General features: G+C 39.6%; 1 protein-coding gene across 1 annotated transcript; it reads left to right on the plus strand.

Annotated features, from left to right (window-relative positions):
- The first annotated feature begins 5,231 nt into the window (after window positions 1-5,231).
- Window positions 5,232-25,786, plus strand: LOC149462311 (steroidogenic acute regulatory protein, mitochondrial-like). The gene is made up of 7 exons (XM_089677130.1): window positions 5,232-5,322; window positions 8,769-8,891; window positions 14,608-14,741; window positions 15,890-16,048; window positions 20,122-20,306; window positions 21,688-21,781; window positions 23,624-25,786. Exons 1-7 carry the CDS (start codon window positions 5,259-5,261, stop codon window positions 23,723-23,725), a joined length of 861 nt encoding a protein of 286 aa, XP_089533256.1. The 5' UTR covers window positions 5,232-5,258; the 3' UTR covers window positions 23,726-25,786.
- The last annotated feature ends 1,607 nt before the right edge of the window (window positions 25,787-27,393 follow it).

The following is a 27,393-nucleotide window of genomic DNA, read 5'->3' on the forward strand; positions in this document are numbered from 1 at the left end:
GGCTCAAAAATATACCCAAAGGACAGTTTTGCAGACTTTGACGCAACTGTACCTTACTTAAGGACTACAAAGCCCAAAGCATTGAATTAAAACAAAAATTTACAGAAAAAGGATATCCCTCTGAGTTAGTGGAACAAGGATATCTCACCTACTTCTCAGACACGATCCCCCCACCTAAGCCGCAATCATCGAACAACAACAATATCCGTTTCATTACACAGTTCCATTCTAAACATCACAAAATGGAATCCATCCTGAAGAAACACTGGCCTATCTTACATCAAGATCCACACCTTAAAATGATCATGCCTCCTACCCCCACATTTGTATATAGAAGAGCAATTAACATTAAGAATAAAATTGCACCTAGTAAAATTCCCCCCCTGAAATCCCCTCCTATTCACAATAGATCGGTACTAATCCCACTTACTGGGATGTTCCGCTGCAATAAGCCGCTCTGCCTCACGTGTGCCCATGTGAAGCATGGCCAACAAAATTTTACAATTAATGGAAAAGTCTATCCCCTCCAAGCCTTTTATAATTGCTCGTCCACATATGTAATTTATTGTTTGTCCTGCCCGTGCGGCCTTTTATATGTGGAACGTACCATTAGAACACTGAGAAAAAGATTTGGAGAGCACCGGAGGTCAGTTGATGACGGCATTACCAAATACAGTGTTCCCCGCCATTTTTCAGAGTTTCATTCTAAATCCTCTCTCCATCTACAAGTATGGGTCATTGAGGCTATACCAGACCATCTCCCCCCAGTTGAACGTTTCAAATTATTATGCCAACAGGAGACCTATTGGATTTTTACTTTAGATACCCTTGCACCTAGGGGCCTCAATGAAGAGATTGAGATACACACGATTATTTAATTTTTTTAAAAAAAATTATTTTAATTCTTCATATCTTTTTATTATTTATTTTTTATAGCATATACTTTCATTCCCACCACTTCCTTTTCTTTTTTTTTTTCCCTCATTGCTCCCCCCCCTTGTTCCTCTCCCCCCTCCCCTTCCTTCATATTCTACCTTCTTATCCGCCCATCTTACACTTCATAAATCCACATTATAGTAATAATCTTTATAATTAAATATTCCCTGTATGTTCCTTTTTTTTTTTTTTTTTTACATGCGTTTTTTTTTTTTTTTTCTTTTTTCCATTTCTTTCCTTTCCTTTCCTTCTATTCTTCCTATCTTTCACATGTTCTACAGAAAGCAGCTGCTCACCGTTTATTTCTTATGTTTTCCACCACTGCTTGTTAAGCCTGTATGCATTATACATTTTTTTAAATTCACTACCCCGCCCCTCAGTTGCCCCACCCCTTCCTCCTCTCCTTATTTATTGGCTCATCCCACTAGCCAATCAGGTCTGATGAAAAGGCAGGTTGCCTAGAAACGCGTCACCGCCCCCTTGGAGGATTCCCAGCAACGTCCTGATGTCATTTCCTGCCCGGCGGCCATCTTGGATGTGCCTCAAGCTAGCTACTGTACCCACGCTGATGTAAGAGATCAGCAGTGCCTGCCCTGGATCCCGGTTCTTATCTGCGCCGCGACTCCCGGTTACTGCACCTGCCATCCTCGCCTCCTCCTGTGGGACCCGCCTACAGCGCCAGCCGTGCAACACCTTGGCATTGCAGCCATCCATTTGTGAGGTGCAGCACAGATGACATCCTCCTCCTTACATATTGATGCCTGATATCTACCCACTTCTTGTGAGTTTTTATAATCTTGTGTGCACTAAACTTTTATATTCATACTGCACTTAGTCTGGCGCACTTCTCTTTCTTCTCCATTTACCACAGAGTCCGGTTTACTCTAGAAAGTGCAAGCCTCACGACGGTGTCTACATTGCAGCGTTGTGTATATATATGTATACATATATATATACCATCTATCTCAATCCAGTACTGTTTGCATCACAAGACCTTTTTTCCCCTCCTTTCCCTACCCTCCTCCCCTCCCCCCTTCCCTTTCCTCACCACTAAAGCTGCATCATTTACTTGTTGTCCCTTTATTACTAGCATATATGATTATATATTTAATTTCTGTTTACTGGATTATTTTGTTTAAGATTTACTGAGTGAACGTTATATCCACTACAAATTCTCTTGCGCCAATTGCATTTTTATTTTTATGCTTGACAGGGTGACCACTTGTAATGGCGCTCATACACTAGACAAAAAATATTTGAAAATCTGTCATTTGGACAGTGCATTCATTTCTGGTCCAGTTAATAGGCACAATTCGAAAATCGTAGTGAAGTTTTTGAGTAAAAAAATAGAAGGAAAAGTTTGGAAAACTGCCGAACAGACGATAAATTGAAAGGTTAATGTGTTTCTCGCCCAATAAAAATTGAACTGTTGATATTGTTCATATGTGACCTGGAAGCATACAACAGACAAAAAACTGATTCATTTATGTCCATTGAACGATTTATCATTCAAATTTTGGTCATTACACGATGGCAATATCGTTTGCTCTCACGACCATGTGTTTGTTTTTCGAAAACTGTTCGACCGATTTCTCAACTAGTGTATGGCTAGTATAAATATTAATTGTATATACATACTGTATATTTGCATCTCCTAGGGCTCATTCACACCAGCACGGTCGCTAGAACAATCCATTCTAGCTTGCAGACTGGTGTCAGTTCTGTACTGGTGGTACCTTGCGTTTTTGCAATGCAAGGCACCATTTAAATTTTTTATTTTTTTAACTTTATTTAAATGTCCCAAAGTGGCAGCTGTGGTGCAGAAACTGACAGAGACTCTGGTGCAGAAAATTGCAGATGTTGCATTTTTTTCTGTGGTACAAAAGGGGCACATAGAAAACATGGACAATTAACAGGTGTGGATAACTGCACAATGTCGTTGTTAAGATCTATACATTTATTGGAAAAAAAATCCAAAACGTCCCAATAGCATAACACAAAGCAAGAGCAAGTGTTGATGGGTTTCACGCCAAGGGGTGCTTAATCAGGCTGGCACCTGTGTTTTTGATGTTAGAGAGAAATGTATAGTGTTTTGAATTGTTGGACATAGAAAACAATAGTTTTCTATGTGCCCACGTGGACACATGTTGATCAGGTGCAGGAAACATACTCAGATCAGGTGCTGAAAAATGCAGGTCACCATATATAGGGGCTTATTTACTAAAGGCAAATAGACTGTTTACTTTGCAAGGGAATTTTCCCTAGAGCTTAGTGAATGCAGTGACTTCCATTATCCAAACATGCGCAAGCAAAAATTATGCTTTCTTTTTCCTTGTAGGTGTTCTTTCCAAAATAAAATTTCCCCACATTCATTAAGCTCTTTCCCTTACAAAGTGCAGCTTCCTTTGCTCCCCTTGCACTATGAACAGTCTGTTTGCCTTTAGTAAATCAACCCCACCGTGTGACCAAGCCCTATTAATTTCTGGTTTTTGTTGGGTTGTATTTCATTATTTTCAGCCCTCATGCATACTTGACATTTTGACAGCGGCTGTTTTTGGCTTTTGACGTTTTTTTCTACAGCTAGTAAACCCCCCAGCATGTTATCCTATGTAATAAGAAGTACATTATTAGCGCTGGAGAGACGGGGTTAAGATCTTAGAGTCCCATTAGTGGTATGGAGGTAGTCAGTTATTGGATAGCACCATCATGAGGCAGCACACTAAAGAGTTAGGCTGGACTCTGTAGTGGAAGATAAAAAAAAGAGAGGGGCGCCAGACTAAGTGCAGTATTGACAATCGTTTAATAGCACACAATGATATGTAACTCACTTGATACAAGTGGGTCAGAGGCATGGATAGTATGTGAACGTCATCCTGGTGGAGTTCCAGAGGCAGAGAGGGGAGGGTGGATGGACATCTAGGGGCCAAGGCTGTGGAGGAAGCTAGGTCTCCTGACTCACATTGAGTCCTCTACGGCATGTAGCAGGCTGTGTCTCATACGGAACCAGGCTGGAACGCAAATGGCTGCTGGGTTGAAGTAACGTCACTACGGGAATGTGATGCCGCAAGGAAAGGGCGGTAATGCTTTTCAAAGCCGCTGCTTCTTCGTCAGCTTGTACCTAGTGAGTTACATATCATTGTGTGCTATTAAACGATTGTCAATACTGCACTTAGTCTGGCGCCCCTCTCTCTTTTTATGTTATCCTATGTGTCCATGCACACATAGACTATAATCAACGTTTTTTGGCTGGGACATTTTTTGGCTGGAAAAAACCCAGGACTAATGGGTTTCTAGAGACGTTTTTTAGATGTAAAAAACGCTCTAATGCTGAAAAACAAGGCAAAACGCGCTAAAACGTGGTAAACCGCTGCAAACCAGCGTTTTTGGAGTTTTTTTGGTAAAAAAAAGCAAACAAGTCAAAACGCCGTTTTTTACATGACATTACACAGCTAACGTTACCAGCATTATCAAAACGTCCAGTTTGCATGAGGGCTCACTGTTACACTACGCTGTGGTCTTAGTGCGGGTACAGCCCAGTGCACCCACCGTTTTGGTGCAGGGTAGCTGCACTTTTCCCTAGACTTATATTATATGATGTGCTGTGCTTTTGGTGCACTTTCATAAAATGCACCAAAACTGTAGAACATAATACAAGTCTATGGCAAAGCACAGTTAACCCGCACCAAAAACAGCGCTGCAGCTAAAACACAGTTGATCATGTGAAGCTGTCCTAAAATAATTGCTTGCATGCAAGTATATGGTAGTCTTTGTCATTTTATATTTGATTATGTTGATGTTCCTAATACATTTATCTGATTTGATTGAACTTTTTCTTGTGCATGAACCATTCTGAACAGATAATAGATGTATGCTTTTTTATTATTATTATACAGGATTTATATAGCGTCAACGGTTTGCTCAGCGCTTTATATTATAGTGGGAGACAATACAGTAACAATACAGTTCAATACAAGAGGGATTTAAGGGCCCTGCTCCTTGGAGCTTACAATCTAGGAGGGAAAATCTATGTTTAGGAAAATGTTGTATTTATTGGGGCAACATCAACGTCTTAAGTATAGATGATCCTTCCTATGCAGATGTATCATTTGGCTTGTGAAAGAAGTGATTCCTTTATTCTCTGAGTTGGTCTCCTCCTCTGAGCTTTCTCCGTCCTTGGACTCTCTCCATTCCCATTTTCTAGCTGGAAACTTGCTGCCTATCATCAGGTGCTGTCCTTCAGGATAACTATAAAGATAGGAGAGTGTGGAGTACATATCCCCTCCAGATAGGAAGGCCGGACTGCTCATCCCATCCCACTGACTATGCTTCCTGCAACTCTCAAACTATGCTGTGGCATTTCTCATCAACCTCTTCGCAGCCTGACCGGTACTGTATATTGTTCTTATCTTTTTGTAACGCAAGCATATGATATGTGTTATTTTTGTACGGCTCGTGTCTGACATTATAACACGCGTACTTTACTTACAATGACATTTTTACTTCATTTAGTCTGTTAAAGGATAATCATGCTTTTAAAACTTATACACTCTATTGATATTTCCTGCGATACTAAGCGATTCAATCTATTTATTCTCTTACTTCTGCTATACTTGTGCTGAGACCTGTCATCAGAGCTCCAGGATAGTATAAATATTGCTTTGTTTACAATCAGCCTGTCTGAGGTCTGCACTGATCAACAGTCAATGTAGACGTGTCTGCAGAACAGGAAGACATTGTCTACTTATATCTATTGATCCAAATCATGTATGGCTAGGATCCATAAATGATGGTTTGTAAATTGAGATGCACACATATATTTATGGAGATGCAGATAACCCTCCCCTACCATTCTGTGCTCCATCTCTTGTCATTTCTGGCAGCTAGCTGTAAAAATCAGAATGTACAGATAGAAATATCTCTGCTTCCGTTCCTGTTGTTCTCATTCCTGGTCTACAGATCTGTCACTTTACAATCTGGTCTTGGTCAGACTGAATGTAAACAAAACCAAGTTTACACTGGACCTATAATGACAGCTCTCACAAAATGACTTGCTATGTTTACTGATATGATGGCTAATTATCCATTGTAGTATTTTAGTGTGTATGGAAGATGTACAGTATATGGAGTGTAGACAGATGATTATGCAGTTTGTTTGGCACATAATAACAGTCAACAATAGCAACCAATAATCACCTTTAATATGGGTTGTCAGAGGACACCACACTTTGTGTATCATTGATACCCTTTGTTTTGAATTATTACATTAGACCAGTGGACTCCAAACTGTGGCCTTGGGGCATTATTCCTCCCAATGACACCAACAATGAAGCACTATTCCTCCAATGGATAACAACAATGGGGTACTGTTCCTCCCATGGATAACAACAATGGGGCACTGTTCCTCCCAATTACACCAACAATGGGCACTATTCCTGCCATTGATACCAACAATGGGGCACTGTTCCTTCCAATGACACCAACAATTGAGCACTATTCCTCCAAATGGCACCAACAATGGGGCACTATTCCTCCCAATGACACCAACAATGGGCACTATTCCTGCCATTGATATCAACAATGGGCACTATTCCTTCCAATTTCACCAACAATGGGGCACTATTCCTCCCACTGATACTAACAATGAGGCACTATTCTTCCCAATGACACCAACAATGGGACAGTATTCCTCTCACTGATACCAACAATGGGGCACTGTTCCTCCAATGACACCAACAATGGGACACTATTCCTACCATTGATACCAACAATGGGGCACTATTCTTTCCACTGATACTAACAATGGAGCACTATTCCTCCCAATGACACCAACAATGTGGCACTATTCCTCCCAATGACACCAACAATGGGGCACTATTCCTGCCATTGATACCAACAATGAGACACTATTCCTCCCAATGACACCAACAATGGGGCACTATTCCTGCCATTGATACCAACGATGGGGCACTATTCCTTCCAATTACACCAACAATGAGGCACTATTCCTCCCAATGATACCAACTATGCGACACTATTCCTGCCATTGATACCAGTAATGGGGCACTATTCCTTCCAATGATACCAACAATGGGGCAATATTCCTCCCACTGATGCTAACAATGGGGCACTATTCCGCCCAATGACACCAACAGTGGGGCACAATTCCTCCCAATGACACCAACAATTTTCTACTCCCACCAGCCACATTCTACTCCCCCTAACACCTGAACCCTAAACTGGCCCTTTGCTTAGTAAATTTGGAGACCTCTGGATTAGACTATCAATGGTAATAAATTATTCTTTACTGTCAGAGCAGTAAGGATGTGGATCTCCCTTTCACAATCGTTGGTGTCAGCGGAAAGTGTCAATAGTTTTAAAAACTCTTAGATGGGCATCTTAGCGAATGCAATATACAGCTATATGGAAAATGGTATTGACATAAACACACACAGCTACATGGGTTGAACTGGATGAACTGGTGTCTTTACTCAACCTTATCAACTATGTAACTATATAATTATAGTACTAACTAAGTAGTAAATATAGTAAGATAAGCTTCACTGGGCACAGAAGACTCTGGGACAACCTTTATTTTTGTTTAGTTTTGGATATAGTGGAGAGGGATTAGAACCCCTGTCAGGTTTTTATTGCTGTCTGTACTCCTGGTTAGGCAGATTCACCCTCTTTGTTTTTCCTGTTTACCATTATCATCGAGAGTGAAAGTGAAAGAACATCTGAAATGTTTAATTGTCACCAGAGCAGGAATAGAGAAGACATTTTTCAATGGGGACATTAGGTGGTTCATATAGTGAACTTGGTGTAGAGTTATTCACCCTGAGGTCGTCACAGAGGACAAGGGGCACCCTTTACGTCTGGAGGAAAAGAAATTTAACTGTTGCTGTATTGTCTTCCTTGATATTGTAAAGCGCTGATCAAACTGTTGGCGCTATATAAATCTTGCATTATAATAATAATCTCCAAACACGGAAAGGTTTCTTCGCAGTAAGAGCTGTGCAAATGTGGAATAGACTCCCTCAAGAGTTGGTTCTGGCCAGCTCAGTTGATTGCTTTAAAAAAGGCCTGGATTGTTTCTTAGATACACAGAATATAACTGGATACTAACATTTATAGGTAAAGTTGATCAAGGGAATATCTGTTGCCTCTCGGGGGATCAGGAAGGAATTATTTCCCCTACAGGAGCAAATTGGATCATGCTTTGCTGGGTTTTTTTTTTGCCTTCCTCTGGATCAACTGTGGGTATAGGATTATAACTTTTTTTGTTGAACTGGATGGACTTTGTTTTTTTTTCAGCCAGACTAAAACATGTAACTATGTACAGTAACTAGGTCTTTTGACAACCAAGGATTCCCTCTCTTTGGAGAGATTTCCTCTCATTTCCTGTTTTGGCTATGGGGCTGGAAATAAAGGGAAATTTCCTCAATGGGACGCAGCTGGCAAAAATACAATAAGATCCACTGGGTATCGATGCAGCATATTTTGTAAATTATATCTATGGGCAGAATTACGCATCAGCTAGGGTTACCGGGTCCTATATATACAGCTGGATTTTATTTTGTACACCCATACGCTTGTAAATACATCCATGTAAATGAGCCTTTAGGTTTACTAAACCTATGTAATGTGAAGACCTGTCTAAACATTTGATGCAATTTGTATCCAGTCCAGCAGGTATAGGTCAAATTGCAATGTAAATGATCGGCTTTAAAGTTTATGTTTTAGGGCATTGTTGGTTTACAGTGGAAACTGTATAATGGATATAATGTAGGCATGATTCCCAGAGTATCGAATGTTGTTTGTTTACTTGTCTTTAGGTCTTCAGCAACCTGCTGTTGGCGCATTTGGAAAAAAAATGTCAAAATTCATCTTGAGCAAGATGGACAGCTGTTTCCAAAATATACCTCATTCCCTGCAGAATCTTCTATGTGCGAAATTAGGTAATTATCATATTATTGGTTGAACGTGCCCCGGTGTATGTATTGTGTAAAACTTGCTCCTGTGTTTCTGGGCAGTAGGTCATACTGTTGTTTGGAGGGTAGTGATGTCATTCCTGTAATCCTTTAGACATACCCAGTGAAGTCACTGGGCTCAGATGATATACAGAGATGGACCAAACCTCCTACTAGGGTTGCAACCTCATCCCTTTAAAACCAAACACATATTAATTACACAGGTTCTGTGGCTGATTAAGGTGGTAATTAAATTCACTTAGTGCCTTATCTGCAGTAGATTAGCCCCAGAACCTGTGTAATTAATATGTGTTTGGGTTTAAAGGGAATTAGGTGGCAACCTTACCTCCTGCATAAGTTGTACCTGTTTATCTACAATCTTTTCTTCTATTCTCTTGTTCCTTTTAAAGTGCATACTTTACACAGCTTGTCTGAGCTTTCAGAAAGCAGTGGGCGGGAGCTGAATTTACACTTTGCAGAGCTCAGTGAGGAGAGATCCAAGAGCTGCCCCCCTTCACACAGCACACAGGAACAGAGTAAAGAGTTGAGGCTGTCAATCACAGGCTCCCTTCTCTGTCAACTTTTTTCTCTTGGTGTTAGGAATCAGAAGTGACTCATGCAGATAGAAGAGGAATGACGCAGCAGAAAGAAATGACACTTAGTGCTCTGGACTGAGACAAGCACACATTATAGAAGGATATACTTTGTTCATATTCCATGTCTGAGGTTAACAACCACTTTAGGGGAATAGAACTGTCATTGATCATATCTCAAAGGGATTCTTTATAACTATATAATTTTATAGATGAATGAAAACAGTTCGGCATTTTATTTAGTCCCCCCCCCCCCCCACCCCAACATGTTTTCTGCAGACAGACTGTATTGGATGGATATGTTGGGTTCCTCAGGCTATGTACAGCATAATGATAATTTCATTGCTACTCTTATAAAGTTATATCCTAGTTTACAAAGGCATTTGATGCACACAAAGTAGTTTTAAATCCTTTGTGGCTATTGAGAAATATATTTAACCATTTGCCATCCAAGGCAATTTTGATATTTTTTGCATACATATTAAAATAAGCATTTTTTGCTAGAAAATTGCTTAGCACCCCCAAACATTATATTTTCTAAAGCAGAGGCCCTGTAGAAAAAAATGGTAGTTTGCATTTTTTTAAAAACAATTTTGCCCAGCCATTTATCCAACTTTCAGGAAAAAATACACTTAAAAGAATTTTAGTGCTCACAAACACAAATAATACCCCATGTTTTAGTAAAATATAAAAGATGATATTGAGTTGGGTAAATAGATACCAAACATGACAAGATTTACAATTGCACATGGCTGTGAAATGGTGACAAACTACAGTATGTAACATTATCTGTAGGCAACGCTTTAAAAACCTTTACTGGTTTACAGTTTAAAGTTATACATGAGCTTTGGCACTAGAATTATTGCTCTCACTCTGACTTTTGCGACAATACCTCAAATGTGTGGAGCAAACATGTTGGTCCTATGTGCATATTTGCATTTCCATGTGAGTATGGGGGACAGGGGTCCTTTAAAAAAAACATTTTTATTATTTAATTCAATTTTTTTTTTTTACACTTTTAAATTTTTTTTATTTTGTTCAACGTTATTGCTATCACAAGGGATGAACACCATTCCTTGTGATAGTCTTGGCAGTGAGAAGTACTCTTTATGCAGAGATCAGTGGGCTATTAGCCCCCTGCTCCCTCCTCTGCCCTTCAAAGCATCTGATCAAACACAGATCAGTTTGATCAGATGCTTCCCTAGCTGTAGCAGCCAGGAAAACACAGCACTAAAACCGGAAGTAATAAAATCCTTTTTCATCCCCGACAGGGGCGGACTGACAACTCATGGGGCCCCCGGCCAATAGGGGATCATGGGGCCCCTGTGTCCTTGCCCAAACTCAAAAAAGCCTATGAAAAAAGTACCAGGGGCATCTCATGGGGCCCCCTACTGACCCCGGGCCCTCGGGCACTGCCCGAGTTTCCAAATGGTCAGTCCGCCCCTGCTCCCAGAGGAGATCGGGTAATAGATATCTCCTTTGTGAACAGCTGACCTGACTGATTTAATGGTCCTGTGCTCCCCAGTGGATCCAGAAAGCCAAAGAGCGGCAGTGGACAGAGGTCATGGGGAAATATCTTCTGAATACTGTAAAAGTGATTGGGCAACTGTGAAGCTACTCAGATCCCTTTTACCTGAAAGCCAGTTGCTGGCTGTAAAAATCAATACCAGGATCATGGCTGCAGCTGCAGGATGTTTATATAATTTGTGGCATGGGGTAGTTAGCTCTTGTGGTTTATACAGTGAGTCCATGGTAGACAGGAACTATTTTTAAGGGCTTGGTAGCCCACTTTTATTAAAACAGCAGAATTCAAACGTGGTCTACCATAAATATTCCCGCAGGGGATCTTCTCCTGCTTCAGCAGAATACAAATACTGGAAAATGCTGAGCCACCTGGCTCATAAGCATCACTTAGCTTCAATGGCAGTACCACGCTGCACCTCTTACCAGCCTCTCAGATAAAAGGTTTGATGCACTTGCTGCCACAAATTTTGGGCTATCAGGCAGGCCCACCAGATTTGAAGGGTCTAGGTTTGGGGCAACCTCTAAAACACTATGCAGAGGCATCAGCAAAGTTATATGCTAGTCTTCTTGTAGTGATGAAACACCGGAGTAGTATTTTATAATTAGTATCCACTGAAACTGCATTTCTGGAGCACAATTTTGTGGTGGCCCATATCTGGGCTTTGAGGTGAAGTTTTAGAAATAAAATCAATGAATGCAAAATGATGTAACCACATGTAGGTTTTCACAGATTTTTATCTGAAGTTCCCATGAGAAATGTCCTAACTAAAGGCTCTCTGTATTGCTATGTATATTCATAGCCCGACTATCAGGATCTAACTGTCAGTTTCCAGTCTATTTTTTCATTTGATTGTTTGCTCTTTGGTAACGTAGACATATCTTATTTCAGATGCTTTCATATATTTGGCACACTGGAGCTGAGAATGCCTACATCAACCAAACATCTTTGGGACTCTTTCCCTTACAGTGATTATTGCAAATGCACATACCTGGAAACTTCTAAAAATTTGTGGATTTGAGAGCAGAGGTGGGACAGAGGGCAGAATAGGGGTGTGGAGCTTATACGGTAAAACATATTTAATGGCCAAAACAAGTACCGAAAGAGTGAAAATGTGGGAGTGGGAGAAAAAAAAGTCCAAGGTGGACTGCCTTTGCGTCCATGTCAGTGGGAAAAAGGAGAGGAATTGGAAGGCAGGGGGCTGGGGAAGTTTTTCAGGGTGTACTGAACTAGGAGAGCCTGTGTGGTTCTTTGGAAGAAAGTGGGCTGAAGGTCTCTGAGGGAGGTAAGGTGGCTAAGGAGCTTTTTGGGGTAGGAGGGAGTTCCAGGGCTGCTCAACCCACCCTACATATACTTGCAGTTCTCACAAACCTCTTTCTTAGCACTGTGCTCATACGGGAATTAAGTCAGGTTCCCTTTCTTTTCATCCCTGGTCATGTGATATATCAGCCCAACCTCAATCCACAGTGGGCACCATACTGGGAAGGAGGATAGTTTTCAGAGAGTGCCCATTTTTCCTGCTCCATCCTGTCAGCAATAGGTTGCCATTGCAGGGAGGAGAGAGCAGCTATCCTATTCCCTGCCCTGCCTGATAGGGGTGATGTTCCAGCCACTCCTTTCAATCAGAAAGAAGAAGAAGAAGATCTAAGCAGAGCCAGTAATGAGCCAACAAGTGGAGGAAACAGGTGGCATCTCTAGGTGATTGCTGGCATGTTCCCAGCTATACAAATGACCCAGACTAGTGGGTGGATTATAGATAGATAGATAGATAGATAGATAGATAGATAGATGTAGCAATACAGCTGATTTACTAAATGAGTAAAGTAAGTAAAGTAGTAATACAATAAACTGATTGAATGTTCACTTCAGTTATCCAATTATGTAAAAAGCAAAATTATTTTTATTTATGTCATCTGCACATGAGTGAGTATTTAAAGCAGAATTAAACTCACTTAAACAAAATTTCCCCCCCTCCATTCCTCAAATTTTTATTTTTTTTTTACCATTTTTCTTTTTTTTTGGGTGAATTGTCCTTCACTTCTGGGTTTCTGGGCTAGGCTAGATTCTGCTGCCTCCTGGGATTGCTACATGACAGCTATTCCAGGAGGAAGTGTGTTAGTAAGCTGCAATTTGTGCACATGCATTGAGAATGTCTACACATGCACACAAATGCCACTGAGCATCACACTGTCCATCCACCAGAAGCTGCCGGAATTGGTGCTCATTCTTGAAAATCTTTTACATGTGCATGTATGGGCCTCCAGTCTTTGGCAGCTCCCGAATGCCTGGAAGAGGCTGGTGGCATATATGCATACACCCTGGTTTTTGAAAATGGCAGTGTAGAAGGAAGTCATTTGGGAGCCCTTCAGTTCCATTTTAAAGTGAACATGTCACTGATTTATTAAATACAGCACTCTCTTTAATAAAACAAAAAGAGAAAAGGCATGTGCAGTGCTGGGAATAGAACTATCAGTAGATTGTAAGAGCAGACTGTGTACAATTATATCATGGTGACAACTTTCAGGAGCTGCTGCTTTCGATTTCCATCACCGTGAATTCAAGAGCTTAAAAATCCTGGAGCAGAACCAGTTGGCCAAGCAGAAAATAAAATTATTATCTGGAGCTCTGCTTTTCTTCATCTAAAATTACAGCTAAAAGAAGGGTTGGCTAAACCGTTCAGTAACAATAATTCATGTTTATGCATAGGTTAGTGAAGGTAATTTACACGCATAGTACCCACTTCTACATTTTCGCTGCACACATGGATTTTAAAGCATTAAGGACTTGAGTTATTCAAAAAGGAACACTAGTACTGATTAGATTTGCTGCCCATGGTTTTATTCACATATACACATCTTTAGAATGTACTGTATACAGGGTTTTGGTTTTGCACTAGAAAATGACACTATACTTGTGCTATACATAGCGTCACTGTACATAGTAAAATTTTAATTACTGCACAGACTGGGGAAATAAACCATGAAATACTTATATAGCATGTCAATAATGTAAGTTTTTTACTATATGCAAACTTCCATAATACATATGGTACAGCAGTGAAATGTATCAATCTAAGACAAGAAACCTTAATACAAATGGCGATAGTTGATATTGGCCCTGCCCTTGGAAATTTCAGAGCTTTTCATCAGCTTTCAACCATAGCAGTCTTACACATACAGGGGCATTTGGGTCCCAGTTTTGAGAGGTCAAAATTTCAGTGGAAATTGATCAAAACCACATTGCTAGTTGAAATTAATTTTCAAACATAGTGACTCAAACCTAGGCAATGACTGAAATTGCAGTTAGTGTTTTTCCTAGGGTAAAAGCTGATGGAAAGTCCTACAATTGTTAACAAAATTCTCAAATAAATGATCAGCATTAGATGAAGCATACAAAAGACAGGTCAGGTGTGATTGGTTACTATGGACTACTGCTTAGCATTGCTGAGTGTATTGTAGTGTGATCCTTAAAAAGATGACTCAACTACTTACTAGTGACCATTGTAGCCAGTAGTCTGAAATGTAAAATGATCTGTAAACATATTTAAGGTGTTATATTAGATTGATGAAACTTGTTTGTGTTTGCATAGGAATTAATACCAATACCAACCTTGAAATGACTGCAATGCCGTCGAGCAGAGATATGTTCTACTTAAATCAAATTGAAGAAACACTTCACAATGCTATGTCAATGCTGCAACAGGAAGACTGGCAGACTGAACAGGTAAGTGCATGGCTAAACCAACACCTAGGGGGTTCCCACCCTGTTGTTATAGCAGCCCATTCACAACAAAGGACCAGGAAGGAGCAGAGGCAAGTACAATTTCTCCCAATCACATTATTTCCTGTCTCAAAATGCCTCGTGATTACACTATTAGGCTTCCCTAAGACTCCTGGGATAGATGATGCCGATATCCCTGGAGTCGAAGGGAATTGCCTAATGATGTAATTTCCTAGGCGGCTGGGAGCGAAAGTGCCACCAAAAACATTAAAAAAAGGTATTTATAAATAATTAAAAAAATTAGAATATCCATTTAGCACTGTATTGCAGGTGGGCATCGTGATCTGAGGAAAATGTCAAAATGGGTGAAGCTCTGCTTGAATGCAGAGAATGCATTAAGGTTGCCTTTACAACCACTGTACAGTGGAATCCTGCCGTTTTTGTGTTTATTAAAAGTCAGCAGCTACAAAAACTGTAGCTGCTGACTTTTAATAAACACACACTTACCTGTCCCAGGGTCCAGCGATGTACTCACCCGTGCCGTCCCTTCTCTTCTTCTACTATCCATGGTGCTGTCATCTCAACTGTGGGCACCAGACTGTAACAGCTTGCAGTTTTACAGCCTGGGGCCCACTGCGGATGCGCGAGTCATGCTGCGCCTCTTGATTGATCCAGCAGTCTTCTAGGACCTGTGAAGGTTTCCAGAAGACTGCGGGAAGAAGGAGGGGGCCAAACTTCCGGCTCACTTCGCATTAACAAACTGAGCCGGAAGTGGTAGCGGGTAGCTATCAAAATCAGGTACCCACTCCCCCCTTCCCCCTCAAAAGGTGCCAAATATGGAAGTGGAGGGGGGGGGGCGCAAACATGCGTAGCTTCCAGTTTTGGGTGGAACTCCACTTTAAGTGTTTGGGACACTTTACAATGTTGCAGCAGCCTTAGAATTATCACTTAGCTACCTTCAACCTAAAAAATATAACATCTAGTATATATCAAGTGTGGTACATCTACAGAGATTATAAATGTTACTTTATTGTGTAAACTTGAAGAGAAACCACTCAGATAACATATTGCATCATTGCTATGTATGTTCATGGTCCAGTTATCAGGGCCAACTCAAAGATTGCTAATAATGTGGCAATTCATTTATACAGAAAAATGGAGATTCGATTCTCAGTAAATCATTTCCAAAGATAGGAAAAGTATTTCGTGCGGAGGCTGTAATTGACTCCCCGCCAGAACACATCTACACTCAGCTATTTGAAAAACTTGAACAAATGGACCAGTGGAACCCAAACGTCAGTAAAGTGCAGGTAATAATGTTCATCATATCTCTGATCTGTCAATGCTAACCAATTCTGCACATTGCCCCAGTTCATTATTTTTCCTTAAAAACAACAGCTCCACATGTCCTTTTATTTTTAATTTGTATTCTGTGGCTGATATATTGAGACTGAGCAATGAAAGTGCAACTTTCCGCTTTCTCATAGGTTGATGTAGTAGATCATTGCCAGACAAGCCTAGTTAAAATATTCTACAATTAAAATGAATTAGTTTCAATCTACAGGTATCTATGGTTTTCTATTTTTTTTTTATTTCAGGTACTTATATAGCGCCATCAATTTATGCAGCACTTTACATATATATTGTACATTGACATCAGTCCCTAACCCTCAAGGGGTGTACAATCTAAGGTCCCTAATTCACATTTATACATACACATACTAGGGCCAATTTAGACAGGAGCCAATTAACCTCCAAGCATGTCTTTGGAATGTGGGAGGAAACCAGAGTCCCCGGAGGAAATCCACACAGGCACAGGGAGAACATGCAAACTCCAAGCAGGTGGTGCCATGGCTGGGATTCAAACCAACGACCCTAATACTGCCATGCGGAAGTGCTAACCATTTAGCCACTGTGCTGCCCAAAAATGCAGACATCTTATTTTTACATAATGGCAGTTTATATTCCCTCTTTCATACATCTATGCAAAGGAACTGAGCTCGAGTTGTTTGCAAGTTATTATGTGAAATTTGGCACCTCCTGGCAGCTGTTTCGATGTGAATAAATTTTAAAATTTTCAACCAAAATAGTAACCGCACTCATGGAAACAAAACAAAATGAAATAAAAGCTGCAAGCTCGCTATAAGATATTCTTCACAGCAAATCAGTATATGCTGTGCTAAATACACTATATGAGTGCCTAAATCATACAAAATTGGAATAAAGTGTCCAATAAAGTCCTTATGTAAAAAGTGTTACAAAAAAGGGTTACAAAAATAATCTAATCTTCACATAAACACTGTTCCATGTGGCCACAACCAAGAAAGGAGACTCAAATGTGCTTACCAAATGGATATGACTCTATAGCTTCAAAAGTCATAAAGCACTTTAAAGATGCGTACAAATCCACAATCCCAGCTTCCAAGGATCTCCCTCTGCATGAATGGTCCTCCTTCATGGAGGATACCATCACAGGGCTAGCTTCCCGGTCATTAGTGCATGCATGCAGGAATTTACCAATAAAGAGAGAACCAAAGGCTCCATATTGTGTGAAAACTGATTGATATTTAACTACTAACATTGCACTTTCAGGTAAAGAAAAGTAAACAGTGCTGTGTAAAACCCCGGGTTGCATACAAAACTCTGTGCTTCCAGTTCACTCCAAGCAAATGTGATGACATCACAACAGGCTTCTCCCTTACGTATTTTGTCACAAAAAAGTGCTTTATGACTCTTGAAGCTAGAAATACATAAGGAATTTATTGGACACTATTCTAATTTTGTCTTATTTAGGCACTTGAATGCTGTATTTAGCACAGCACTTAAACAGTTTGAACATCTAAATGGTTTAAACATGGGAAAAAAACATGTTACGTAAAGGGACAACCTTTTTACTTTTTAGGAAACTGTGTTCAGTAGACAGTGAGCTACATGCACAACTAACAACTAAAGGCATGTTATGGTTGGGTAACGAACAATCAGTTCTGCATTCTAATTTTTTTTTTCATTTAAATGTTTAAACAGTGGATTTATTCAGTCTTTAAATTTGAATCATATGTAGCATAGAGTAGCTTCTATTCAGTATGAGTTTGTCTGGCCATAAATGAGGGACCTGGTTTTTAGTTTCAGGTGAATCAGATCCTAAGGTAATTGTTTTGCATCTAACATCTGACATCCGTGGTTTAATGCATGTCAGACAAGGGGCCTATGAACATGGATGATGAAGACCATCAGATATGCAACACATAGACAAGGAACAGGAGACTCCAGGCATTAATAACCTAAAGTGGTATTAAACCCAAAAGCAAACATGTATTATATTGTAGCTTACCAGTTCTTAGATGTTGTTATTGCACTTGTTTTGTTTTATAGTCTTTTTTCTTTCTTTTATTTTCACCTGGTGATCCTGCTAGTAACTAAGAACAAGTTCTTGTGCAGACGTAGCAGTTACAGGGATGAGACAAACCATTTACCACTAATAGGGGTGCTTACAATGATCAACTTGTATTTATTTATGTAAAACCTTTATCCCAAAAGGGTAAAAGCTGCTGCTGTAACTGCATATAAAGTGGAGCTGGATTTTGGTTTCAATTTGTTAGAATATTTAAATCTGCTAGTACATTTTACACTACCCTTACCCCAGACTGAGAGAGTGGGGGTATTCTAATACAGGAGACGAGTTACTGGCCAGATCACCAGGTGAAAACACAAGGAAAAAAGGCTAAAACTTAATGCAGCCACCACATCTAATGATTGGTAAGCTGCAAAATATTAGATTTTTGGTTAAATTGCACTTTATCCAATGAAACTTTCAAATGAAATTAAATTTACATTCAAAGTGAATTAAAACAAAAGTTGTTCAATGGTTTACATTTGACCAAAACTTAGTGGAAAAGCCTGTCCCTAGTCCGCAGGTGCAGAGAAGAACATTTACTCTCTGTCTGGATGTAGTGGCTTCTCTTCAGAGGTCTGGCCCTGTTGATTTAAAGCTGGAGCACTCTGATCAGATAAGTTCATGCTTCTAGACTCAACAGGGAGCATATCAAACCCCTGCAGAGAGACCACTGCTTTCACATCAAGGACTACAACATTCTGGCAAGGGACAGGCTTATTTACACAGGCTTTGGCTGCTTTTTTGAAGACTTTGTAAGACTTTGCAGATCTTATGTTTTAATGTGCTTGGAATATAGTTAACTAAACAATTAATTTATTTAAGTTTTATTGTGTTTAAAAGTGTTACTAAAACCATAACAGTAAATTCAATCTGAAAATAAAACATGCTTGTTATACTCACAGTGGAACCTAAGGGGTTAATCCAACACATTGTGTAAAGAGGATGTTTGATGCTGTCTTCTCTGATCCCCCCCTTTTTCTACTGTCCCCAATCCATCTTCTGATAGAACCGAGCATTGGGGGCAAGCTGCATATGCTCAGTTTAGTGTGTATTACTAGAGAGGTTTTTTTTCTTTTCTTGGGAGAGTGCATGTGATCATCACAGAGTCAATCAGCACTGTCCAGACAGAGGGTCAGGGGTCCTGCAGCCTCATAGGACAATCAGGGGAGAATGAAAACTCCTCCTACAAGCTTTAAACAGTGCTCTGCTGGACACTGATAGAAGTCACAAGACAGCTATATACTGCTGATGAGAAAAGGTGTTTAGCAGTTTATATTTACTAAAAAAAAATTGCATTTCCATGTTCTGTGTACTGTGGGAGACCAGATATAATGAATGCAGGGTCCTGGGTTTAGTAACACTTTAAATTATATGATTGCTGTGTAAGAACTCTACCTTGTAGAGTTTTAACAATGTAGCTATGAGTAATAGATAAACAAAGGGTAAACAAAATGACTACATTTTACTTACTCACTTCTTGTGATTGTCAAATACCTTGCTGTGCCCAGCAGAATATTCATGGCTCCTGACTATGGTAATAGAAGAACATAGATTCTAGGCAGGAACATCACATTAGAGAGATAAAACATCACAGGATATGTATAAGAAGTAACATTTCACATAAAATAAGGTGTATATATAACTGTAAAAATATGGTACCCTGGTCTCCTTTCCTCAAATGAGAAGCTTTTTAAATTTGAAGTCAGGAATACAAGGTAGCCGGCTATCAGGAGTGATGATGCAATTGTGAGAGTTGGCTGAATATTTCAAAGTAGATCTGTCAAATCTGTAAATCACTCAATATTTTTTACAATGAGTTTGCTAATTGACTTGGTATTCCAAACAATTATTTGACAGCATTGAAAAATTGAATAGAGAAGAGAGCAAAAGTTAGGATTAATACTCTGACCCCCGTAATGAAAATCCTTATGATCAATCTCCACAAGCTAACACGGGAAATGAACACAGATGAATTGTCTTTTTTTGCAGATCCTTCAAAGAATTGGAAAGGACACACTACTCACAAGAGAAGTGACAGCACAGAATGCAGTACACATGATCAGCCAGAGAGACTTTGTCAATGTGCAGCATTGCTGTAGATCAGGCTCCACTTTATACCTCATTGGAACTGCAGCTCATTCACATTTGATGCCGCCACAAAAAGGAATAATTAGGTACGTATGGTTCAGAGACCAGATGTTCTAATACGGTCTAAAGGTTAAAGCTCAACCGTAGCTTTGGGTAAAGTGGAGAATGCCATTTCCATCTTGGACCAATGTAACTATGTATATAGTATGCTTGTTCGATACCCCTGGAGACTGGAAATCACTGAAGTAGACACTGCAGCTCCAGTGATCTCCACTTGCTCCTGGGTCCCATGCTGAATGGCTGGCCTGATGAATTGTGAACACAGGAGATTGGCTGCTTGGCACAGGTTCCAGTCTAAGAATGCTTTGTATTTCCTAAATGAATGCAAAGCGTTTTCTGTTCAACAAGGTGGGGTGGTGAGGCCACCCTTTCTACCTTTTACAGTCAGAGGACACTTTGCATTCATTCATAAAAAAAAACTAAATATTTTTAGAATTATGCCTATATCAAGCAGCTAACCTTCTGCGTTCACAATACAGCAGACCAGTCACTCAGCTTGGGACCTGGAAGCATGTGGAGATCACTGGAGTAGTGGTGTCTACCTCAGCGATTTACAATTTCCAGGGGCATCAGCCAAATATGGCATATACACTCACCCGCCACTTTATTAGGTACACCTTGCTAGTGCCAAGAAAATATCCCCCACACAATTACACCACCAGCCTGAACCGTTGAATCGTTGATACAAGGCAGCATGAATGGATGGAAATACTCAGACTAGTACATCTGGCACCAACAATCTTGCCACGTTCAAAGTCACTTAAATCCTCTTTCTTCCCCATTCTGATGCTCGTTTTGAACTTCAGCAAGTTGTCTTCACCACGTTTACATGCCTAAATGCATTACGTTGCTGCCACGTGATTGGCTGATTAGCAATTTGTGCTACCAGGCAATTGAACAGGTGTACCTAATAAAGTGGCTGGTGAGTGTATATAGTTACACTGCTCCAAGCTAGACCAACATAAATATCTATAAAATATCCATACCTAGAGTTCATCTTTCTAAACCTTACCGTACAACACAAGCAAATAAAATATTATCAACAGAATGAAGGAGAGTGGTGGAAGCGCACACCAATAGCTGCTTAATTTCAAGAAAAGATGTTTGCAGCTCCATCCACTCCCAAACCACACCTCTTTAATGCATTTCCCCCATCATGTGCTTAATTGTAGACTTGTACAATTAAGTCCATGATGAGGTGAACCATGTTAGAGGGGTGTGGTTGGGGGTGGAGCTGAGGGCTTCTTGTCATATTTGAAATTGAGCAACTATCGGTGTGTGCTTCCACCTCTCTCCTTCATTGTGCCTATGATCGGGCAAGGCGAGCATGTATGATGTATGTCCTTTTATTTGTTGTCTACACAAATATTTCCTATAAGTAAGTAATACGTTGATGTTTCTGTACAGGGCAAAAGCCAAACTCACCTGTATTATTTTAAGGCCCGTTGAAGGTGACAGGTGGAAAACACATTTCACTTGGCTTCTATGTTTAGATCTCAAGGTAAGATTGTAAATGTGTTCAGTTATTTAATGCTGCACTGCAAAAAGTATACTAAGGTTGGCCATAATCAACAGAAGGGGGACACATGTGCAGGAAAGCAGAACTCTGTATATATTTTTAATCAGTAGATGCTTACATAAACCTGTATAGTTGGATTGCCTGAGCATTCATGCTTATGTACTGTAGGGAAAAGGGTGGAATATGCACCTATCACTGTGGTAATTTGCAATTTTTCCAGTTATGAGATGGGATATTTGCAAAACACCAACCTATTGACAGTCTTTGTTAGCTGGGGGCTAACAATCCCTTTAGGACAGAAAAATCAATAAGTTGCCAACTCTCAAAGCCTTAAGCTGCTACCAAACACTACATCAATGCTGCACAAATTTCTAACCAAGCCAGTGGTTGAAGGAAGCTCCATGTATAAAGTATTGGTTATTCACTAGGATATGTGAATGGGGAAGGGGGATGATATGTTTGTAATGTAAACATAACTTGTAAACACAACTGCACAACAAAGCAGACTTAGGCCGGTCATACATGGGTCGATTTCCAAAACGATTTTTCATTGGAAAATCAGACCTAAGAATGATCGACCGATTTTTGCTCTGTTAGTGGTGCAATGGCACTGGCCGATTTTCGTGGTTCCTCCCCATTTTGTTTATCAGGCATGTTGGAAAATTCATGAAAAATTACCAATTTTTGAAATCATTGGTGGCACCATCGCATTACAGAACGATCAATGTTTTCGTTTTTCGATTGATAAATCTGCATAAAAGTCAAAAAGTGATATTAGGCTAGCCTGCCCCTCATATTGTCCCCTGTCCAGAAATCCCTGAAGTTGCCACAAGAAATTTACCTGTCACTAAAGTGCTCTCCACCTGGATGTGATAGGATAACTTTGTGGCCAGTGGTCTGGAACTAAGAGAGGCAGAGCCAATAATTGGCTTCTAAGGGTGAGGTATCCAATCACAGCTCTGTATCATACATTTCTGGTTCCTTATCAGACGTGTTCAGAAAGGCCCATAGGGAATCACTAATCTCATTCAGCGTTCTGAATGGTAGGAAAACATTTGAAACATTTTTAAATTGAGCACGAAAATTCATGAAAAATGACCAATTTTTGAAATCATTGGTGGCACCATCGCATTACAGAATGATCAATGTTTTCGTTGTTTGATTGATAAAACTGCATAAAAGTCAAAAAGTGACGTTAGGCTAGCCTGCCCCTCATATTGTCTGTATCATACTCTTATTTCTGGTTCCTTATCAGACGTGTTCAGAAAGGCCCATAGGGAATCACTAACCTCATTCAGCGTACTGAATCGTAGGAGAACATTTGAAACATTTTTAACTTGAGCACACAAAAAAAATCAATATATCACTTTTAGCTGGTTTTTGTCCTTATGATGCCCATCCACCTTTTTTATACTTTTGGCTTAAAAAGATGCAGAAATACCTGGTGATCCTGCCAGTCTCCTTCCTCCTTCCACACTTTCCTGCTGCATTCTGTCAACACTAAAAAAAAAAAGTATTCTGGAGGCAGCAGTATTGCATCCTGAATGCCTGGCAGCCTCTTTTCAGAGGGGTCGTAAAGAGTGTGACCCATGTGAACTAGGTTTTAGTCACCTTAAGATTTTGGGTCAGCTTTAATACTAAAAAAGTGTGAAAAAATTTGCAAATAGTACATTTCTACATAAATACAAAATAAAAGCAAATGCATAAATGCTCATGCCTCTTGTGGACATACGTCTTATCACTGCTTTATATTTCCTTAGTACATATTTTCTCAAAACACTATCTAAATCAGTTACTTAGGCTTTATTTTTCAATCTCCAACAGGGTTGGATACCTCAGTCAGTAACAGAGCGGGTCTTGTCTCTGTCCCAGGCCGATTTTATCTCACATCTGAGGAGGCAACTGTCTTCAGTAGAGAAGATCTAAGCTGTACCTTATTATATTATATGTATGATGTTAATGTGAAAAGGTATTATGAAGGTTGGCTATTAAAGGTATAATGCATATCACAATGTAGCTAGATTCAGAATGATATTTTTTGTTGACAAAAAATTTCAGATTAGCAATAAAAGGAAAAAAACAATATTCACTCAAATTTAACGTTTACGCTTACAGGCTTATTTAATAAGGGACATGAAAAAAGTGCCATAACCTAGAGCAACCAATTAAATGTTGGATCAAAGAAGGATGAAAGGCAATAGGTTGCTGTGGGTCAGAGCATCTCTCTGGGGGCTAATCAAGAACCCTCAATGAGGCTAATATGGATGACATTCTGTGCACGCAGCTTCAATTGAAACACAGGAACATTTTTCATGTCTTCACAGCTTGTTTTAGATGTGAACCAAAAAATTATTTAGCTATTATACACCAAGGGGGTGCTTTACTAGAATGTGACTGCTGGGTGGCAAAATTAAAGCAATTATTTTGGCAGTCTCTAAAGGAACACACACAAAAGAATTCCATTTCACGTACTGTGGCGTCAGCTAAACTAAAATGTGAAGTGCACTACATCCAATACATTTTGGAAATGACAGCAAGATGCTGGATCAATGGTCTGTATAAGGTGGGAAAACACCTGTTTCTCCCCCATTTAGAGGAACATTAAAGGCTTTATGAACTAGATCAAAGAGACAGAAACCAATTTCTCTCCAGCTACCATCTTCCTACATGTGTCCAACCTCTCTGCAAAAAAGTTTAAATAATCACTCACCTTACATCATCTGAATGCAGCAAAAACCATAATCAATATACATTGGAATTCCTCTTCTCTACTCTCCATAATACAATAGAATCACAAGACCATTGCAACAGATAACAGCATAGACTTCAACAAACATGAACTTGAAAGGTCATCTTCAAATTCTCAAATATAGGGGTTGTTTACAGAACACATACCCAACTCATAACCAATATATTATTTGAAATTTGAATACCACTGAAGACCAGATTGATGACAATTATTTGTGTTTTGTTGATGAAGGTGGGCGACCTTCTCCAATTCCCCACTATAATCTTCTATACTGAGATTTTGTGTTGGGTCGCATTCATAGCCATCTTTGGTTGCCTTCTCTAAACCCATACTATTCCCTTCTATTTTCCTCTTCTCTCATTCTAATCTAATCTTTGCACATGTATTTCATATAGGCAGGAACATGGTTTAGCTGTATTTTAGCTTAGAGACCAGACATAAAATTGTGATGCTCAATTTAGGATGAATCTTTCCATGCAGTAGTCCTACAGCTCTGGTACTGCTGAAAGCTTACAGCTCCATTTAGCCCAGTGGCTAAATGGTTAGTCCTTCTGCCTGGCAGCACTAGGGTCATTGGCTTGAATGCAAACCACAGCACAACCTGCCTGGAGTCTGCATGTTCTCCTTGTGCCTGCATGGGTTTCCTCTGGGGACTCTGGTTTCCTACCACACTCCAAAGACATGCTGGTAGGTTAATTGGACACTAGTACATTGGCCCTAGTATGTGTATGTATGTGAGTTAGGGACCTTAGATTGTACACTCCTTGAGGGTTAGAGACTGATGAGAATGTACAATATATATATGTAAAGTGTTATGTAAATTGACAACGCTATGTAAGTACCTGTAATAAATAAGTTACATGAGAAATGTTCTTTTGAATTCTCCTCTGACTGAAGATCGGGTCTAGCAAGAGATCCATATATTATTATACAGTATTTATATAGCGCCAAAAGGTTTGCTCAGCGCTGTACAATATAGTGGGGGACAGTACATGAGACAATACAGTAACAATACAATACACAAGGGGTTCGAGGGCCCTACTCTTTCGAGCTTACAATCTGCATGCCCTACTCATAGATATTTTTTTTACAGTGAGTGATATGCTACAGACATTGGAAAATGTGCTAACATACCCATATGAAAACCATGTACCCCATATACCACCAAAACCTTTGATAAATGTATTTCTTGTTTGTATGTCACATTGAAAATAATAAAACAAGATTGTTCAAAGAAATGTGAAGTGCACCTGTGTTCACATCAAACATCCAGTCATTGTTGGAAGACCTGTTCCCTGATTCCTCTTTAATCTTTCTGTCAAATTTATTATTTTGTGATGCAAAAATGAATAAAGTAAGATTAAACCAAACATCCAGTCATATATAGGTAAATTTAAAAAAAATGTCTAGACACACCTGAAGACCAAAATCCTCACTGTGATTACATCATTTGGGCATAGCATATCTTGATATTATATATAACGATGTCACTGCTGTACAGAACTCAGAGATGTATTGCTGGCATATAGTCTACAGTACATGGTGACTCATTATTGTGCCTATATTAGCTGTCTTCCCAGATCTTCAGATGTAGGCTATTAACCATCACATATTACAAATAGCACATACTGTAAAGTACTGTACAGTATACAATATTAAGGAAACAGTTTTAATTTCATTGCTGCAGAATCTATGGAAAATTGTACAGTTTGAGCCAGGTTATTACCTTGAGGTTCTTCTTTTGTAATCCAAAAACACATAGAAGCATATCATAGTCACATCTTTAAAATATAAACAAACAATCTATTATAGAAACATTATAATACAATATTCTTTATAAAAAATAAAATAAACACTACAATAAAAAATATAATAAAAACATTCGTTTTAATGAACAAAATCAATTTCAGGTACAAAATAAAGTTCATTGCATTGTACTCCTTCTCCCTTACTCTCCTTTTAGAGACCTTTTTGTGATGCTCTTTTAAGGATTTAGGGGTTCCAGATAACTGCTCCTGTTATAATCCGGCTGTCCATAAAAACATTTTAGAGCCAAATGTTTAGACTAAATAGCAAATGATTACTTGTTCCATAAAAGGGTCATTTCAAAATTGGTGTAGGTATATCACTTTGGATTAAAATATTTAAACTTAGAAACTGTAATAACACAAAAGTGAACTGATCACACATATTACATTCTAATGATACAATCTGCTATATTCAGATTGTATTTGAATTGTTCAGAAATCTAATGTGGGTTTGTAAGCAGGTGCACTTATCTAGTCTGCCACTAGATGACGATGTCCAAAACTAGTGTCTAGTAACAGGGAATAATTTAATTGGGTGTTCGGTCCCTTTCAGACAAAGTCCTCCCATAGTGATGTCGTGGGTGTAGTCAGTGCCCATATATATTCCAGGTTGGGAGGGGCCTAGTGCAGGTGTGGCATGGGAGCCAGATACCCCTCCAGCATGCTGATGTAGTCAGCAATACATAGGCTGTGGACAGGGCGGGGAGGGTCAGGGAGAGATAATTCTGCACCCAGAAGAGCCGGCTGTAGTTTTCCTGTCTCTTATGGTTGGAGGAGGCTAATACAGGCCATAGACGGCGAGAAAACCGGCCGTTTTTATTTAAAAAAATGAAAAATCGGTCGTTCAACCGACCGACATTACCACTATTGTTAAAAAAAAATCAGCTGATTTTCGTCCCGTCTACGGCCGGCAAATATAATAGCGGTGTCCCTGCAGAGAGCTCCGCTATTATATTTGACATTTAAAAGTATAGCAAAGTTGCAACATTGTATCTATTTGTATCCATTTTGGATACAGATGTTTCTATTCGGATACA

The sequence above is a fragment of the Staurois parvus genome, unplaced genomic scaffold, assembly GCF_062004578.1.
Source record: "Staurois parvus isolate SC_StPar_1 unplaced genomic scaffold, SC_StPar_1.0 ptg000177l, whole genome shotgun sequence".
NCBI classification, from domain to species: Eukaryota; Metazoa; Chordata; class Amphibia; order Anura; family Ranidae; genus Staurois; species Staurois parvus.

What these genes read in the sequence shown, in the direction of transcription:
- LOC149462311 (XM_089677130.1), top strand. Translation starts at nt 5,259, where the DNA reads ATGCTTCCTGCAACTCTCAAACTATGCTGTGGCATTTCTCATCAACCT. An exon ending in TCTTCTATGTGCGAAATTAG is followed by an intron (nt 8,892 to 14,607) that starts GTAATTATCATA and finishes GTGTTTGCATAG; the next exon opens with GAATTAATACCAATACCAAC. An exon ending in TTCTATGTTTAGATCTCAAG is followed by an intron (nt 21,782 to 23,623) that starts GTAAGATTGTAA and finishes AATCTCCAACAG; the next exon opens with GGTTGGATACCTCAGTCAGT.